The 16,751-nt window shown below is 39.7% G+C and overlaps 1 protein-coding gene across 1 annotated transcript in view; it reads left to right on the plus strand.

Annotated features, from left to right (window-relative positions):
* Positions 1-16,751, plus strand: part of LOC126337011 (active breakpoint cluster region-related protein) — a 121,212-nt gene that overhangs the window by 83,524 nt on the left and 20,937 nt on the right. Inside the window, exons 12-13 of the mRNA XM_050001264.1 lie at positions 700-896; positions 6,836-7,002. Of these exons, the coding sequence (XP_049857221.1) occupies positions 700-896; positions 6,836-7,002 (364 nt within the window). The remainder of the gene's footprint in view (positions 1-699; positions 897-6,835; positions 7,003-16,751) is intronic.

Raw genomic sequence — 16,751 nt, forward strand, 5'->3', positions numbered from 1 at the left:
ACCATCAGGTACTGCTATGATGTATATCAATTCTGTTGCAAATTCTGCATAACTTTTGTATGGGAATGACCATGATCCAGCTGTTGACGTGAGTAAATAGCCACTACCAAAGTGTGGCCAAGAGTAAAGCTGACCACCTATATACCATTCAACTTCAATGGCTGCTTCACAACCTGTATCTTCTGCATCTCCACCCCTCCAATAGCAGTTTCTTAGAAATTACTCTCTCCCCCCATCTCCTTCCTCCATACTGTAACTTGGTGCATCTGTTCATTAATTTGCATCCATTTTGTTTTTTCTGTAATCTCCCTGTTCTCCGCACCACAGCCAACCTGCAGTGATTTTACAATATAGTGCTCTCTCTCTCTCTCTCTCTCTCTCTCTCTCTCTCTCTCTCTCTCTCTCTCTCTGTGTGTGTGTGTGTGTGTGTGTGTGTGTGTGTGTGTGTGTTGTACACATGTGGGATTATTTCATTCTCAGACACTCATTACCATAACTATGTAGAGAGTGGTTATTTTTAATCTTTTCATGGTTTTTGTGTCACCGAGCAGAAAACATTAAATAGTATTTTAGATGCTCTTTTAGGGGTCTCTTTAGATGTCTACATTTTATGCTTATTTGTGTTTATTTATTACAGATTTATTTGTATGTGTTGAAGTGGACTATTATTTTACGCTTATTTGTGTTTATTTATTACAGATTTATTTGTATGTGTTGAAGTGGACTCTTATGGACACTACTTTCGTAAAGCCAAAACAAAACTTGTTTGCAATTCAGCTGCACCACGTTGGAATGAGGAATTTATTATTGAACTGGAAGGATCTCAGAACCTGAGAATTCTTCTGTATGAAGAGAGCCAAGACAGAGCAATACTTAGGGCAAAGTGCACTCAAGTTGTAAGTAGATCTATGAATATTTTTAATAGTGTATTGCACTGAGGCGCAGGGGAGATGGGGGGTGGGGGTGGGGGGGGTCGGAATTATGCATTTATTTCTAATCAGTTTTCTTAAGCAATTAGCACATAATGTCAAGTCATGACTTTTCACATACTAGTATGAGGCTCAATCAATAAATAATTATCCACAATTTTTTCATAAGAATCAGAAGTTGGTGACACTATCAGTCAACATTTCTTTTACATATACTGTTTTTCTGCAGTCTCCATCACATACTGTGGCGTGATCTTTAAAAGCATGAATTGCCTTATCTTTAAAAGCATGAATTGCCTGTTGGAAAAAGCCCTTGTCCTGTGCTCATAGTCATTAGCCATGTTTTCACTGCATGACTCATGCTCTCGTCATCTTCAAAGTGTGTCCCACGTGCAGAATCCTTAAGTGGCTCAAATAGATGGAAGTCCAATGGTGCCAGTCTGGGGTATAGGATGGTTAAGGCAGTGATATCCAACTGAATTTTGAGATTTCTGTGTTAGCATATATTGTTGTTTTGGAACATGATTTCTTTTGGATTCTTGTTAGACTAAACACATTGGAAGCAGTTATTTACTGTGTTCGGGGTCTGCAGATATGCCTCTGAATTACTGGTTAACCACTTATATTTCATCTTTTTTGGCGACTGCAGGTGGTACCAACACAATGATTGCCTTTTTGTTTCTTATACACTGTGTTGCACCAAGGTTTAGCCACCTGTGATGATCCATGACAGAAAGGTCTCTCCATTTGCCTAAACTACTCGGGCAGTTCGGATGAAATGGCTTGTCTTCGATTCTCATGGCCTGTTGTAAGAACCCTTCTTGAGCACTCCTTTGACAGTTCTAATTACACACACACTTCCAGTGCACACCAAAAGTTGTGGAGCCAGTTGAGTTTTGAGGCACCAGACTGCATGATAACGGCATCCGCATGATACACCATGTCAAGAGCAGGGGCTGTTAGGTCATACTGAACATGGATGATTCTAGAGGTCAGTTTGTGTACTTTCAGATGCTTTAACTCTTCATCTGTCACCAAAAAAGTACACCTATCAGCTAAGTCATTACCATAAATGGCACACAAATGTTTATTTATATACACCACAGTTTCATTTCTACAACCAAGAATTCAATCACTGCATGTTGCTTGTAATGAGTGTAGTGTGTAGATGCTACTTTTATGGTTCACTACAGATCTCCTATCTGGCAGAAGTGTTCAAAACTTCATACATATGCAAAAGAAACATCAAATGTGAAGCACCTAAATCGATCTTCTCCTGTATTAACAATATCGAATGACCCTCGTACTAAGTAAGTCGGAGATATTAGATTTGTCATTCAGATTATATGCTGAATAAATTTTGCCATAGTCATTTTATGGGATGTACATGCTCTGCTACAACCAAGGAAAACATGGGGATTTTTTTTATCCGGGAGAAAACCGTGAAAAACCCGGGAATTTTCTAGAATTCCTGAAGTTTTCATTGCTTTAGTTCTTAATTAAATTTTTGTAATTTTGACTGGTAAGAACTGATAAACAGCATAATGTGTCAAAGGTTTTAGGATGAAGACTATGGAGTATTTCATGACAGCTAACTGCTTCGTATGAGTGTGACATCACAACTGTCTACATTAAGTTCATTTTGAGCAGTTGCCAGCAGGCTCATGCACATGTGCAGTTGAGTTGCGTACGAACAGTGCCTTCTCCTGCTTCAGGCTACTTGAAATGTGACTGCAGCAGTGCCAATAAGCAGCAATGCTACAGAGAAAAAATTTTCTGGCATGTCCAAGCTGCCAGATTTGCACATGCACAGGGCAATCTGGGTTTTAGTAGGGAGAGGGATAGTGACCAGTGTTTACGTTTAGTGATTTTGCTGTTTCCTGATGCCCTATTTCCTCTTTGTTTATAGTTCACTCGTCAAATGAAAACAAAATGGATTTCTGTGGCCGGGAGCTATAAAGTGAATTAAAATACATGCACATAGTTACATAAGGCTGTTATTAGTTTCAGTTTTCTGATTTTATTTTATTTCCACATTTTTGGCAGTCAAGCATTAATCCCGTTGCACAACAGTGAAGTTATTTTTGTCAGTTTGCTATATAAATGTGGCTTTTATTAATCTTTTCCGCAGATGCAGTCAATTTATAAGAAACGAAGTGCTTCATTCCATACTATTGGCTAGTTTAAACTGCTCACTGAAATTCAAGTGCACATTTTCATCTTCTGGCACGTATGGCATTATGCCAAATAATCAAACACGAGACAATACAATACCAGTACTCCAAGAAAATTTGCATCCCGAAAAACACACTGAAAAAGCTTAATATCAGGTTGGGGCCTACTTCATTATGAATCTGGACATATGAATATGTGCTTTAAGCCTAATTATGCATTTTAGTATGGTTTATGAAGTTCCTATGCTCTTGGAGTATCCTCGAATGTCCTATTTCTTTTATGGTGTCATGTAAGATCTCTTAATGCCATGTGTGTATGAACATACGGGCTTCCTTCATCATCGTAGCTGCCCACGTGCAGTAAAGTCTTTTTTCTGGTGTTCACTAGCAGCTGCTGAAATGAACCCATGTCTAAGAAGTCACAGGAAAATATTACGAATGGTTCTTCAAAAAGCATTATTTGCAAAGGAAATTTTCCTTTACACAAGATGGACTATGTTACGTATGAAAATGTGCACTGAATTTCTTAAATCACAGAGCATTTGACTCGCATTTAAAGCTTAAAAAACTTTCAGGACCAGCCACTTAGATTAATTTCTAGCCCAGAAAACCAGACATTGTCGTTTTTTAAAATTTTACTGGCACATTTATGTAATGTATCTCAAAGTGTAACAAACGCTAAAAGGACCAATGTTATATGTGTAAGCTTAACTTTTCTTATAGCTTATTAATGTTCAAGACCAGCATTATATGTCTAAGCTTAGCTTTTCTTGTAGCTACACTACATACATTAATTTAAACCATTAACTTTTCACCGAGCGAGGTGGCGTAGTGGTTAGCACACTGGACTCGCATTCAGGAGGACGATGGTTCAATCCCGTCTCCAGCCCTCCTGATTTAGGTTTTCCGTGATTTCCCTAAATCGTTTCCTTTGAAAGGGCACGGCCGATTTCCTTCTCCATCCTTCCCTAACCCGAGCTTGCGATCCGTCTCTAATGACCTAACCCATTAACTTTTCCTATTTGTGCATTCACGCTACTTAACAGTGGTGTTGCCATTGGCTGACTACATCACGTGTCCTATGCTTTGAATATCTGGTATGATTGGCTGACGAGTTCACATGACATGAGCTATGATTGGCTTACAATAGTGCATTGCAGTCTGTTTCAGTGCTTTGGAAAGTAATTTGCTGTGTTTGGTGTGATTCGAATTAATACTTTCATAATACAAAAATGTGCAGTGCATTGTAATATGAAAATTTGCAGCATACATATTGCTGCACATCAAAGATCTTTCCAAAACTTCTTTTTACCATTAAAAGGATTGATGTTTTTACAGCTCTGAAGGAAAGTACACTGTTGCTTATCATGGGAAAGGTATGTTTTTAACCAAGAGATCTGGGAAAAATCCGGGACCCTTTTTTTTCCATGTATACACTCTCTTATAGTTATGGCAGGTCTTTCTTTAAGAAATAATTATTGTGTACAGGACCAAGTTACCTAATTCAGTTATTAAATTAATGCAGTACCTGCATATCATTTGAAATCCTTCTCCTCAATATGTTTGATTAATTATTATTATTACTATTAATCAGTAATGAAAAATGAAATAATGATTTAAAAGACAGGGCATCATTTTCAGCCTTAGTAGGAAGTACTGACTGATATGGATGCACAAGAAAGTTGCCATGTTTGCTGAGGCATCATAATCTAATTTCTCTTCAGAGAATTAATGAGTAGTTATGTTACATAGTATGGTTCATTGTGCTGATTACCTTGTAGTGCCTGTGTGCAAGTGAGCAATATCTTTTTAGTGTCTCTGATTTTTTTTTTTTTAATGTCTTTACCACTTCTGACTGACACATGATTTGTTATTCCTTTGCATATTTTTTGTCTTGTTGTCATTATTAATAGAATCTATTCCGAGTCTTGTGCTTAAAGTGCCTTCTCTATACAGGCAATGAAACTCAACCACATTCTCCTCAGACTATAAGTAGTCTATTTGATTACAATCTGTCAAGCAGGTTCAGTGGTTTAGGAAGCAGCCACCCTCCCTCCATTTCTCCTTCCTCCTTTATCTTCTTCGTATTGTGCCTCCTCTCCAACACACAACACTTTAATGATCACTGTGGTTAAGACACTGGACTTTCATTTGGGAGCAGTGCAGTTCAAATCTCCATCTGGCCATTCTGATTCTGCTTTGGTCAACATGAGTTTCCCAAGTGGACGGCTGGTGGGCAATGCCTGTCCTCTATTGTTGTAAGTTCTGGCTATGCTTCCACAACCATCTCTTGACACATAGGTGGAATGTTGTTTCCCATTGGGATTGCGATATTTGCTTAGCTCTCAAGCTCATGAGGATGATGCAGAGCAGGATTCATAAGTCTACATTTTGCTATTTGATATCCCTGTGACACTTCCTATGTCCATTCCAGTCTGAGGCATTTTAGATTTGTAGACAGCATGCAGTGACTTGCATCCTGTCAGTCCAGCCAATAGCAGATAACACTGAACTTTAGATGCTGACAGCTCTTGTTGGAGTGGCAAGCCCACACTATGGGTTAAGGTGTTTGTTCCATTATGATCAAGTGGGAAGTGGGAGAGATGGTGATCAGCCGATGGACATTAATAAATTAGTTCCCTTTTATGTCGAGACAGCACTTTTATTGAAAATATGTCTAATCTGTACACAGCCTTGTTAGTGCGTGAATGGGGCATGATCTTAATGGCATCATAAATAGCAGTAACTAGTCTAACAACTGATTACAACAATGGGAAATACACTCTGACATGCACTTCACTGTGGTTTCCAGAGAATGGTTGTAGGTGCAGACATAATTTCATTTATATCACGGGGTGAAAAAGGTACCATTTGGGAGAGAGAGAGAGAGAGAGAGAGAGAGAGAGAGAGAGAGAGAGAGAGAGAGAGAGAGCTTCTTACAGAAGCTGTTCAGAAATGTGTATGAGGTTGCGAGTAGCCAAATGTAACTAGTAGAACAAATTATATGAAAATCTGAAGTTTGGAAATTAACATTCCACAAATTTTTATATTTTAAATGTAATATTGTACTCAGGTTATTAGATTACTACTACCTGGAGAATTTGTAAATGATTTTTACTAGCATTACCTAAATTGAAATTGTACATCAGTTGAAACATTGAAAGCACCAAGAACCAGTCTTCATACGACACAATCCAAAGATATGTATGCACCCACTACCAGGAAGGAAAAAAGATAAAGTTTCAGTTTTGCAAACTATCTATGTGAATTATATCCTGCAGTTAAGAAGCAGGGCAAGTACTGTATTCTGAAGCAGTCAGCCTCAGTTTTAACTCAGTGTGCCTTTTATTTGAACTATCCAGCTGTTTTCTCAGTTTTGTCCCTTATTGTATTAGCTGTTCACCCTATAAATTAGTAGGCTACCACATGATTTGTGCTCTTTTAATGTTGCTATTAATTTTTTATTTGTTGTATGAAGCCTGTGATTCACCATTTCTTATGCAAAATTTGGATTATGTGCTATTGTTAGTTGTACATTCTATTTGACTTATGTAGTTAGGTATGTAGAAGTGAAATGTGTCTTTGAAATATCTGTTTAATTATTTTTTAGTTATTGTTCCTTCTCACTAAGTACGTCATTTCTATCATTGTGTATCCGTTGCAGAGGCTTATCATGTGCAAATAATGCATTATCTGATATACTAATGATATCAACTTTACTTTACCTTCCAGTTAAGCAGATCGTGGTTAGGGGATCAGCAGGTTGCAAAATCCATGCCGCTTCAGAACTGTACCCTAAAAATATCATTAAAATTTGTGCCAAGTGAAGTAACGCTCAGGAGAGTTCCTGCTGCAAAAACCTCAGGACTGTTTGGGGCTAAAATTCAACAAGTTTGCAAGTAAGTCCTTGTTTAATAAGAAGAAATAAATAGTTTTGAAATGTAACACACAGTTTAAGCAGTTGATGAGATGTATATACAAAAGTGCAGTATTGAAGAATAGCTCTCTAAGGCAATAAAGGTGATGATTCATCATGAAAAGTGTAGCTTTCGATGTTGGGAGAGTAAAAGATTGTAATAGAAAGGTAAGAGGAATGGGGAGGGAAAAATTGAATGCATTAAATAATATTTTGTATCACGAATAATCTTTGGCTTAGCAACAATTCATATGCTGATGGAACTGTTGAATGGTATGCTCACTTTGAAATTAGGTAAGTGCACTGGCGTTCGGATTTCTGTTGCTCCATGCCATCCCTCCTTCCCCTCTGCCCCACGGACAGAGAGAGACCCAGACCCAGATACTCACCCCCATAGCTACATATAAAAGTTTGTGTGCTTAAATTGAAAGAAAGTAATAAGTTTACTTCTTTTGTATGCCACATAACATTAATGTGCAGATGAGATGTTAATTGTCCATTGTGGAATTTCCGTTGTATTATTGTATCATTCCTGTAAACATCCATCTTGCTGAAATGCATGTTCTTGTACCATATGGTGTGCAATATTCAGCTGTAGAATATAAGAGATACAAGGTCACAGTACAGAGAGTGTCATCTCAAGCTACCAAGAAGTTCCAGCTGGTTCCGGGATAATGTTGGTCATGGTATTTAACTTTCCTGCAAGTGATGTGAGTCCTGAATGTAGTGAACAATGCCGTGTGATCCAAGATACTTAGAGTGAGTGTTGTTCTGAACCATTTTGTTACAAAAAATGGCTTTTAGCAGCTAAGTAGTTGTTGAGATGGAAAGCTGTCGCTTCAGTTTTTGTAGGGTTGGGACACTACCTTCAATGTCGGTAATAATCACCAAGTAGTCCCAGGTCTCGTGTGAGCACATTTTCTGCATCGTCTAAGTGCTTGTTTGGTAATGTAATAGTAGTATCAATAACATGGCAGAACTTCTTGGATACAGTTTCTGGCATGTAACGTATGAAACAGGCTGTACAACAGTGGGGCTAGGACAGATCCTTGTGGTAGACCATTCGCGATTGTATATGACTTGTTCGTTTTGTTATGAAGATTTGCTCAGAAAAATTGGTTTTTCAACATTGTTGGACAACAGTGTTGTTAGCCTTAAATGACATACAATTTGCTTTAACTTTAGCATTAGTCCATCCAGCCACACTGTATCATAACCAGCAGTCAGATCCACAAACACCGCTGAAGTTTTTAGTCCTTTGATACCAGTATTGATATAAGAAATGATTGCCAGTACTTGATCACAGCATCTGAGGTTTTGCCTGAAGCCTGCTTGCTAGAAAGGCACTTTACTGTCACTGTGCAGTAAATCCTGTTGTAGGTGAGTTGTTCTAGCACTGTATAACAGACGCTGAGAAAGGCAGTTGGGCATTAGTTTGATGGATTGTCTTCCAGTTTCGCTGGTTTGAGGGTTGCAAGGATTTTTGCTGTCTTAAAAGCTGCTGGTATGTGACCTTTGCTCAAGTAGACTGACAAGGGGAGGCCACGACATTACTGCAAACATCGTACACTCGTAGTACTCCATGAGGACAACAAAATGTGTAAGCAGTAACGCGTACTTCTCAAGCATCATTGAGAAAATTGCAAGATAATTTCGATCCTCAAATATATATATCTGTGCTTGTCCGCTTTTACCAGGAAGCGCCGGCAGCCGAGTGGTTAGCGTTCAAGTCCCGTAATCGCTGGGTCGCTGGATCGAGTCCCGCTCATCAGGTGTTTTTAACAGTCATTTTGTTTGCTATTTATATTACAGTTGTTGTAATGGGAAAAATATGTGTAATCGGATGAGCTTTTATTAAATTTGCAATGTTATTTGGCAGTCTACAAATTTTTATTATCACAAATAATATAATATTCATAACTACCGACTAATAAACGGCCAAACGCATAAAGTGATACTGAAAATGTATGCTTGTCCGTGATTTGAGAAATCCCTTATACCTGGAAGGAGCCCGAAATGACTTGTTACCTCCAAGTTTTGACTGGCACAGACTGCTTTCGGAAGATGTACAATTAATCGTCGCTTTCGACGTTACAATTACAAGTTGTGGGATGGTATTTTCCGTAAAAACATAAAAAACAAAGTTAAATGGCAGCAGCTGCATTGAATAAATGCTAGGTTTCTGCACACGCAAAGTGTCTTGAGGTTTTCCATGTAAAAACAAACCTTGCTAACATTTTCAAAAACCTCTCTTTCAGCTTATAACTTGGAAGCAAACCATGCATAACGCAGCATTTCCTTAAATATCGGCACTGATCATTAGTCATGCAGTATCGAGTGTATTTTAATAGGATCTTCACGAGAAGCTATTTCTTGTTCTCTTTCGATTAAATACGTACAATTTTGAAGGCACGGACAAGCATACATTTTCAGTATCACTTTATGCGTTTGGCCGTTTACTGTCGGTAGTTATGAATATTACATTATTTGTGATAATAAAATATGTAGAGTGCCAAATAACATTGTAAATTTAATAAAAGTTCATCAGATTACACGTATTTTTCCCATTACATGATTTGTAATATAAATAGTAAAGAAAATGACTGTGTTAGAAATTAAAAAAACAAAAAAACTGACTAGTGGGACTCGATCCAGCGACCCAGCAATTACGGGACTTGAACGCTAACCACTCGGCTGCCAGCGCTTCCTGGTAAAAATGGCCATGCACAGATATATATATTTGACGACATTTGACAGTTGAAATTATCTTGAGGAAATCGCAACATCACTTGAGAAGTACGCACTATTGCTTATACATTTTGTTGCCCTAATGGAGTACAAGTGTACGGAGTTAGCAGTAAATCCGCGTTCCAAACGTCGTGGCCTCCCCTTGTGAGTGAAATCGTGTGGACCATTTTCTTTCATTTTTGCCAAGGTGGCTGATAAATTCTGGAGCACTCCTATCTAGCCCTGCTGCTTCCCTTAGCTTTAGGCATCCACTGGCTTTCTCGACCTCATTGTCAGTAAAAGGAAGGCTGAAAGATGATCTTTCATTGAGGGAGCCATATATCATTTCCAGCCCCTTGTGCACCTTTTTTGTGTTGTTACTGTATAGTGGAACAGTGTCTGTTCGCAACTTGATGTGTTATGCAGTTGGTGATGAGGTGATCTCTTGTTTCCAGCTGATTTTTGGTGTCATTGCTCCTGACACTATGAGAATTGTCCCCTTTGTTTGAAATGTGTCCCCCAACCATATCTAGAAATCACTTGAAATCGTTAGTCATCCACAATGAGTGTCTGAATCCCACCCATCCTCTATTTTTAAGTTCTCAAGAAGATTGTGCCCATGTTTGTTTCCTGTTTTAAGAATCTCATAAATTTACCAACGTTTATAAAAAATGCTGGTACTTCTTAGTTGGTGCTCTTTAAATTACAAATTGCTGCATGTGAAATGTAGGTAATGTATAGAAATATTTTGTTATGATTGTAAACAGTTATATCTTTTCGTCACCAGTGGAGATTTGTTACCAGCCTTATGTGTAATTTCTAATCACCCAAACAAATAATATCTGAATAAGTTATGGCACGTCAACGACAAGTGCATCTTGCTGAACGTGTTCCACATGATGTTTACTACATGAAAGGAAGCAGAACTGAGCTTCTGAGTAGTATTGCCATTTACCACTAGATGACAATGAGAGGCTTGTGACAGGAACTAGAGTAGGAGTACTGGGTGAGTGAATTAGGCAGGTCTTGTACCTGGGTCTTCCATGGGGTGTGGCCCAGGCAGCAAGGAGCTGGTAGTGGGAATGGCATAGGACGGACCAGGATGTTGTGAAGATTGAATGGGCTGCAGAATACCAAGGAGTGGAAAGGGTTGTGGATAGAATTTCCCTTATTTCGATGCCCAATAACAGACCTTGTGAGGGATGTGGTTCAGTTGCTCCGATCTGCCAGTCCAGGATGATATTGCATGATGAGGGGTTGCTCCTTTGCAGCTGGTTCTTTGGTCGGAGCATTACAGAGATGTGTGAACTTGTGTTACAGAAAATCTGTTTGCAGAGTAGTTTGAGGATACTGCCTGCCTGTGAAGGTCTTGGCGAGACCTTCAACATACTGGGCAAGGTAATTCTCATCACTGCATGTACGCCATCCAGGGCAGGGGTGCTGGACTGCATATGATCAACTTTTTCAGAGTTAAGGGATGAAAGCTTATCTACATTTGGTGGTTAGTGCAGTTTTATATAGACAAAGGTATGAATGGAGCCATCAGAGATGGAGGTCAACATGCAGGAAAGTTACACATTGGGCTGAGGAGAACCAGATGAAACGAGTGGGAGAGAAACTGGTGGCTATGGAGGAATGGGGATAGGGTGTCTTGGCCCTGGGTCAAGATCATGAAAGTATCACAGGTGAACCTGAACCAGGCAAGGGGCTTAGGATTTTGGGAGCTTGGAAGGTTACCTCGAGATCACCTATAAACATTGGCATAGGAGGGTGCAATGTGGGCGGCTATGGCCTTACTGTGGAATTGTTTACACTAGGTGTGTCACGAAAGACGCTCAGGGAGGGTCTGCGCAGCACGTTTGCTATGTGTAGGTCTCGGACAGCAACACTTTGCTCATGGCCCCTATACTATGTGACTGAGTGTACTGGTGTTTTCCTTTGAGTTTTTTTTCTTTTTCCAAGTTTAATCGCTTCAAATATTGTTGCTGGACATCATTATTGCAACTGTGCAGAGTTTAGAGGTTTTCCTGCTCGTATACCACTGGACCCAGTCCTCAGACAGAAACACCGTGTGTCTATCTTCTACAGTGTGCAACTGAGTGCTTGGGTGTTTTTTGAGTTTCCTGTCAAATTTCCATTTGGCATGTATACACAAAGGATCAACAAGTGTTTCTTGTGTTGAACTATGGTAAATCAGAATTGTATATGGCATGTCAAATTGAATTCATACAAAAATTTCTCGGTGTGCATGTTCCCAGTGATTTGATGATACACATATTAGTGAAGAAATTTCAAGAGACCGGATCTGCGTTACACAAACAAAGGCCTAGAGGACCTAGTGTTTTAACAAAAAATAAATTAGACCTGATTGGGGAGGCCTTGGAAAGAAGTCCAAGAAAATCTCTGCGCTGTTTGGCATTTCAGGCTGGTGTGTCAAGAGCATCTGTTCACAGAGTTGTGCACAAACTGAATTGAAATCATACAAAGTAATGTTAGTGCATCAACTGAGGAACCTGGATACTGTTGCCTGATGCTGTTATTGCAACTGGCTGTTACAGTCTGTGCAAGATGGGGAAGTTGATGTTTTCTTTTTCTGATGAAGCATGGCTGCATTTGTCAGGGCACATAAATTCTCAGAACAGTTGACATTGGAGCTTCAAAAATCCTAATGAATTACATCAACAATTTCGGCATGACGTGATAACAGGAGTGTGGTGTGCGATTAGTGCAAGACAAATTATCTTTTTCCATGAAACAATATGATCTGACAGGTATGTGAACAATACATTGCATTCTAGATTTTTTTTCCAAGAACTAAACCTAACAAAAAGATTTATGGTTATTTCTTGCAGTACAATGCATGACTACTTATCCTCATACAAAGTGTTTTTGTTGGTAGGATAGTTGACTGGCCTCTTCGTTCCCCAGATCTAAATCTGTGTGATTTTTATCCTTCGGGAACATTAAAAGAAAAGGTGTATGCAACCAATCCCCACATGTTTGAAGTGTTGGAAGACAGGGTTTGGTTAGTTATTTCCCAGATTTGAGCAGCCAAAATTCGTTGAGTTCAGGATATGTCAGACTGCTCTTACCACAGAAGGACATTATTTTGAGCACATGCTGTATATATAAAGGTAAGCTTAAGGTAATGAGATGGCAATGTTGTTTGCTCTCAACTTGGGGAAGTGCAGGTGCAGGTGACTACCGAGTGTCCAAGAGTTGGGCGCAGCAGCGGCTGGCAGATGCATTGACGGCAGATGATGTCTTTCGAGATACACCTTGTACATCATATCCCCTCAAAGGACAAGTACTTTTGTGAGAATTTCGACTGCAGCAAAGCCACAGGTGTGGGTAGTGTTGGCGTATAGGGAGGTGGCATTGACAGTGAGAAATATTGGGGTGGGAATGGTGAGGATCAGTGAAGAAAGTGATTTGTGCCTTTAATATGGGAGGCAAGTCTGGTTGTATGTGTTAGTCAACAAGAGTGGAGATTATTTCAGAGAGAGCACAGTAACCATCTACAACGGGGCATCCAGGATTGTTATGTTTGTGAATTTTGGGAAGCATGAGGAAGGTGGGTGGATGTGTAAAGGGTGTGTATGTGTGTGGGGGGGTCTCTGGATTCAGAGAAATGATGCAGATATTGTTTAAGGATTTCTGTGGGAATTCGAGGTTATACTACTGTGATGAGGTCACTATAGCAGGATTTGTATGTGGAGGAGTCGGGCAGTTGGCAGATGTCTTCTGTCATTGTGATTCATCACAACAGTGGTGGAGACTTTGCCTGCAGGCAGAACGTTTAAATCAGTGTCTGCCTTGAGGCTGCAGATGGCTGTTTTCTGTTCTGTTGAGAGTTTGTGTTCTTGGGAAGCAATCTGGGGAAATACAGTGAGACAAAATTGCAGATAAGGAATTTCTGGAAGGTAACCAGGGGGTGGTTACATGGGAGACTGGGAGAGTCGCATTTGGATGGTGGTGCAAAGTTGAAGAGGAAAGGTTCAATGTAGGGGCTAGGTTAACTTTGGTTGGAGAGATTGGTAGCAAAGAAGTGTTTCCACTGTGAAGATCAGGAGAAGGAGAGTAGTAACTTCAGTAAGATTGAGGTTTCTTATGGATAGATTGACAACAGTGTCTTCGGTTTGTTTAGGTACTGGGTTTGTTGGATGTAGCAGATGGTGAAGGTAGTGGTTGACGGGGGCTTCACTGGGGTAGGATAGTTGTTGATGGGCAGTGGTACTTGAAACTTTGCATTAACTTTGATAATTTTTGGAGGTTGTGTCTGGAATCTCTTCCAGGTGTTGTGGTGGTGGTCATGTATTTCGATTTGGGAGGTGTGGTGTAAGGAGTTGTAATTGCCCAGTAACAGATCTTACAGAGCCAGTAACAGATCTTACAGAGGGACCTGAGGTTGCTCATGGATGCTTATACCAAGAAGATTCGTTTCTATACTATTAGGTTTGTGAGTGATGGGGACTGCTTAAATCTGAAAAGTTGAAAATTGTGGAAGGTGGGATGGTACCCAGGTAAGAGAATTTTTATGGTTCGGCCATTGGTGGTGGGGGAAAGGAGGGGGGGGGGGGGGGGGGAGACAAAGGCTTCGGCAACATTTAAGGATCAAGATGCGGGACTGGGTTTTCAGTAGAGATAGGGATATATTTCTGAACTGATACAGATAGATGAAGCAGGGAACCACTTGGGATGGCATGTTACTTGGTGAAAAAGAATCAAAATGTGAAATAGACATGGGATATGGACAAGTGAAAGCATTAAATGGCTTTAAAGGCAACTATGGATACCAAAGTGCAGCTTGGGGAAATGAAAACTCAGGCAGAAATTGTGCTGAATGCTATAAGAGTGTTCTGTGGCGTGAGGATATTTGTTTGTGAGTTAGCAATCATTGTGTGTGGGCAAAAAAAGAAGAAACTGTTCGAAAATTATGACAGGAGCAATGTTTAAGGAGGATGATTTGGAAATGAAATATAGTAATTTGTTGCATAGATAATGTTTAACTATGAATGCGCTACAGTAGATGCCATTGTGACTGGGGCAACATGGTGCACCCTCTCAAATTGAAACCTATGCCCTCCAACACTTAGTAGAGCATTCCAGACACCAGCTCCAAAAATTATCTCATTTATGAACTAGATAATTATCTAGTTTATAAACTAGATAATTTTTGTGTACATGTTCATGTATACTCCGCAAGTCACCTTACATTGTGTGGTGGAGGGTATTATGTGTACCAGTGTCACTTCCCTCTTTTCCTTTCCAGCCACATTTTGTTTATGAGAAAAGTGATTGGTGGTAAGCTTCCGTGTGGGATTGAATCTCTGTGAATTCATCTTCATGTTCTTTTCAGGAGATACACATTGGAGGAAGTGATATATTGGCTGTGCCCTCTATGACAGTATGCTCTTGGAACATTAACAGTAGACCATACTGTGATGCAGAATGCCTCTCTTGCAGCGTCTGCCCTAGAGTTAGTTGAACATCTCCACGACACCTCTGATCTTACTAAATGAACCTATAATGGAACATGCTGCTCTTCTATGGATCTTTTCTGTTTTCTCTATCAGCTCTATCTGGTATGGATCCCATACCGATGAATGAATGTCTCGTAAGCTACTTCCGTTGTTGATAGACTATGTTTCCTGATGATTCTTCCAAGGAAACTCAGTCTGGCATTTGCCTACTCTCATTTAATTTTATGTGGTCATTCCACTTGAGATCACTCTGTTACATATACTCCTAGCTATTTTATGGAAGTAACTGTTTCCAATGCTTGTTCTGCAATTTTGTAATGATACAATAAAGGGTGTTTCTGACTATTCGTTCACACTATGTTCATTTTTTCTATGTTGAGGGTCAGTTGTCACTCCCTGCACCAATCGTCAAACCTGTGCAGATCTTCTTGCATTTTGTTACAATTTTTTAACACTGTGGCTTCTCTTTACACAACATTATCCACAAAAGCCTCATAGAACTTCCAGCATTATCTACTAGGTCACTTATGTAAGCCTGAAAAGTAATGGTCCTATAACACTCACCTGAGACGTGCCCAAAGTTACTTTTATGTCTGAAGACTTGTCTCTGTTCAGAGTGACAAGGTGTGTGCTCTTTCCTAGAAACTCTTCAGTCTAGTCACATAATTGGTCTGATATTTCACACACTCATATTTTGTTCATTAGGTGACCACACGGAACTGTATTGAATGCCTTCAGAAGTCCAGGAACACCATATCTACCTGAGTTTTGTATCTGCTGCTTTTTGTATCTCGTAGACAAACAGGGCTGGCAGGGTTTAACACGATTGTTGTTTTCAGAACCGTTAGGAGATTTTTGGTCTCCAGAAGTATCATAATACACTAGCATATGTCAGAGGTAGAGTCCGTGCGGCATACCGTGGCTGGTAGATGTGCAGTAGGGAGGGCACATGGGGGGAGAGCGGTAGTGGTGGGGGTTACCAGCAGGCACTGTAGTGGAAATGCTAAGCACTGGAGGGGAAGTACTGCTTTAAACTGAAACCTGTGCTCACAGTTTTTCTAAATATTTTAAGTGCAGCCCTTCCACGCCCACACTTGCATAGTGACCATTCAAAGAGATGTGTCATCTCTGCTTTGGTTAGTATCTGTAAAGAATTCTGCTGAAAATTCAGAAATTTATTTTTGCTTGGCTTGTTAATCATTTGTAACTTTCAGAGAAGCATAATGAGTGGTGAATTTTGGCTAAAACCTACATATCTCTCGTGTTGACATATTAAAATTTGCTTCTTTTGCTAAAACACAGCGGAGTTTACACAGTGTCACCTCACTGATGGGTTGTGCAGACACAATTGCAAGAGAATCCAGAAGCAGTGGCTTATTATGTGTATTAAGTGAGGAACTGAGGGAAAGTAAGGTCGGCAGCTTATGAAAAAGCACATCCTCAGTACAAATTAAACTTGTAAGTCCTCACTTACATTGTTCCAAAACTCATAGCATTCTAGATGTCAATGAACCTTAAAAAT

Source organism: Schistocerca gregaria, chromosome 1 (assembly GCF_023897955.1).
Source record: "Schistocerca gregaria isolate iqSchGreg1 chromosome 1, iqSchGreg1.2, whole genome shotgun sequence".
Classification (NCBI taxonomy): domain Eukaryota; kingdom Metazoa; phylum Arthropoda; class Insecta; order Orthoptera; family Acrididae; genus Schistocerca; species Schistocerca gregaria.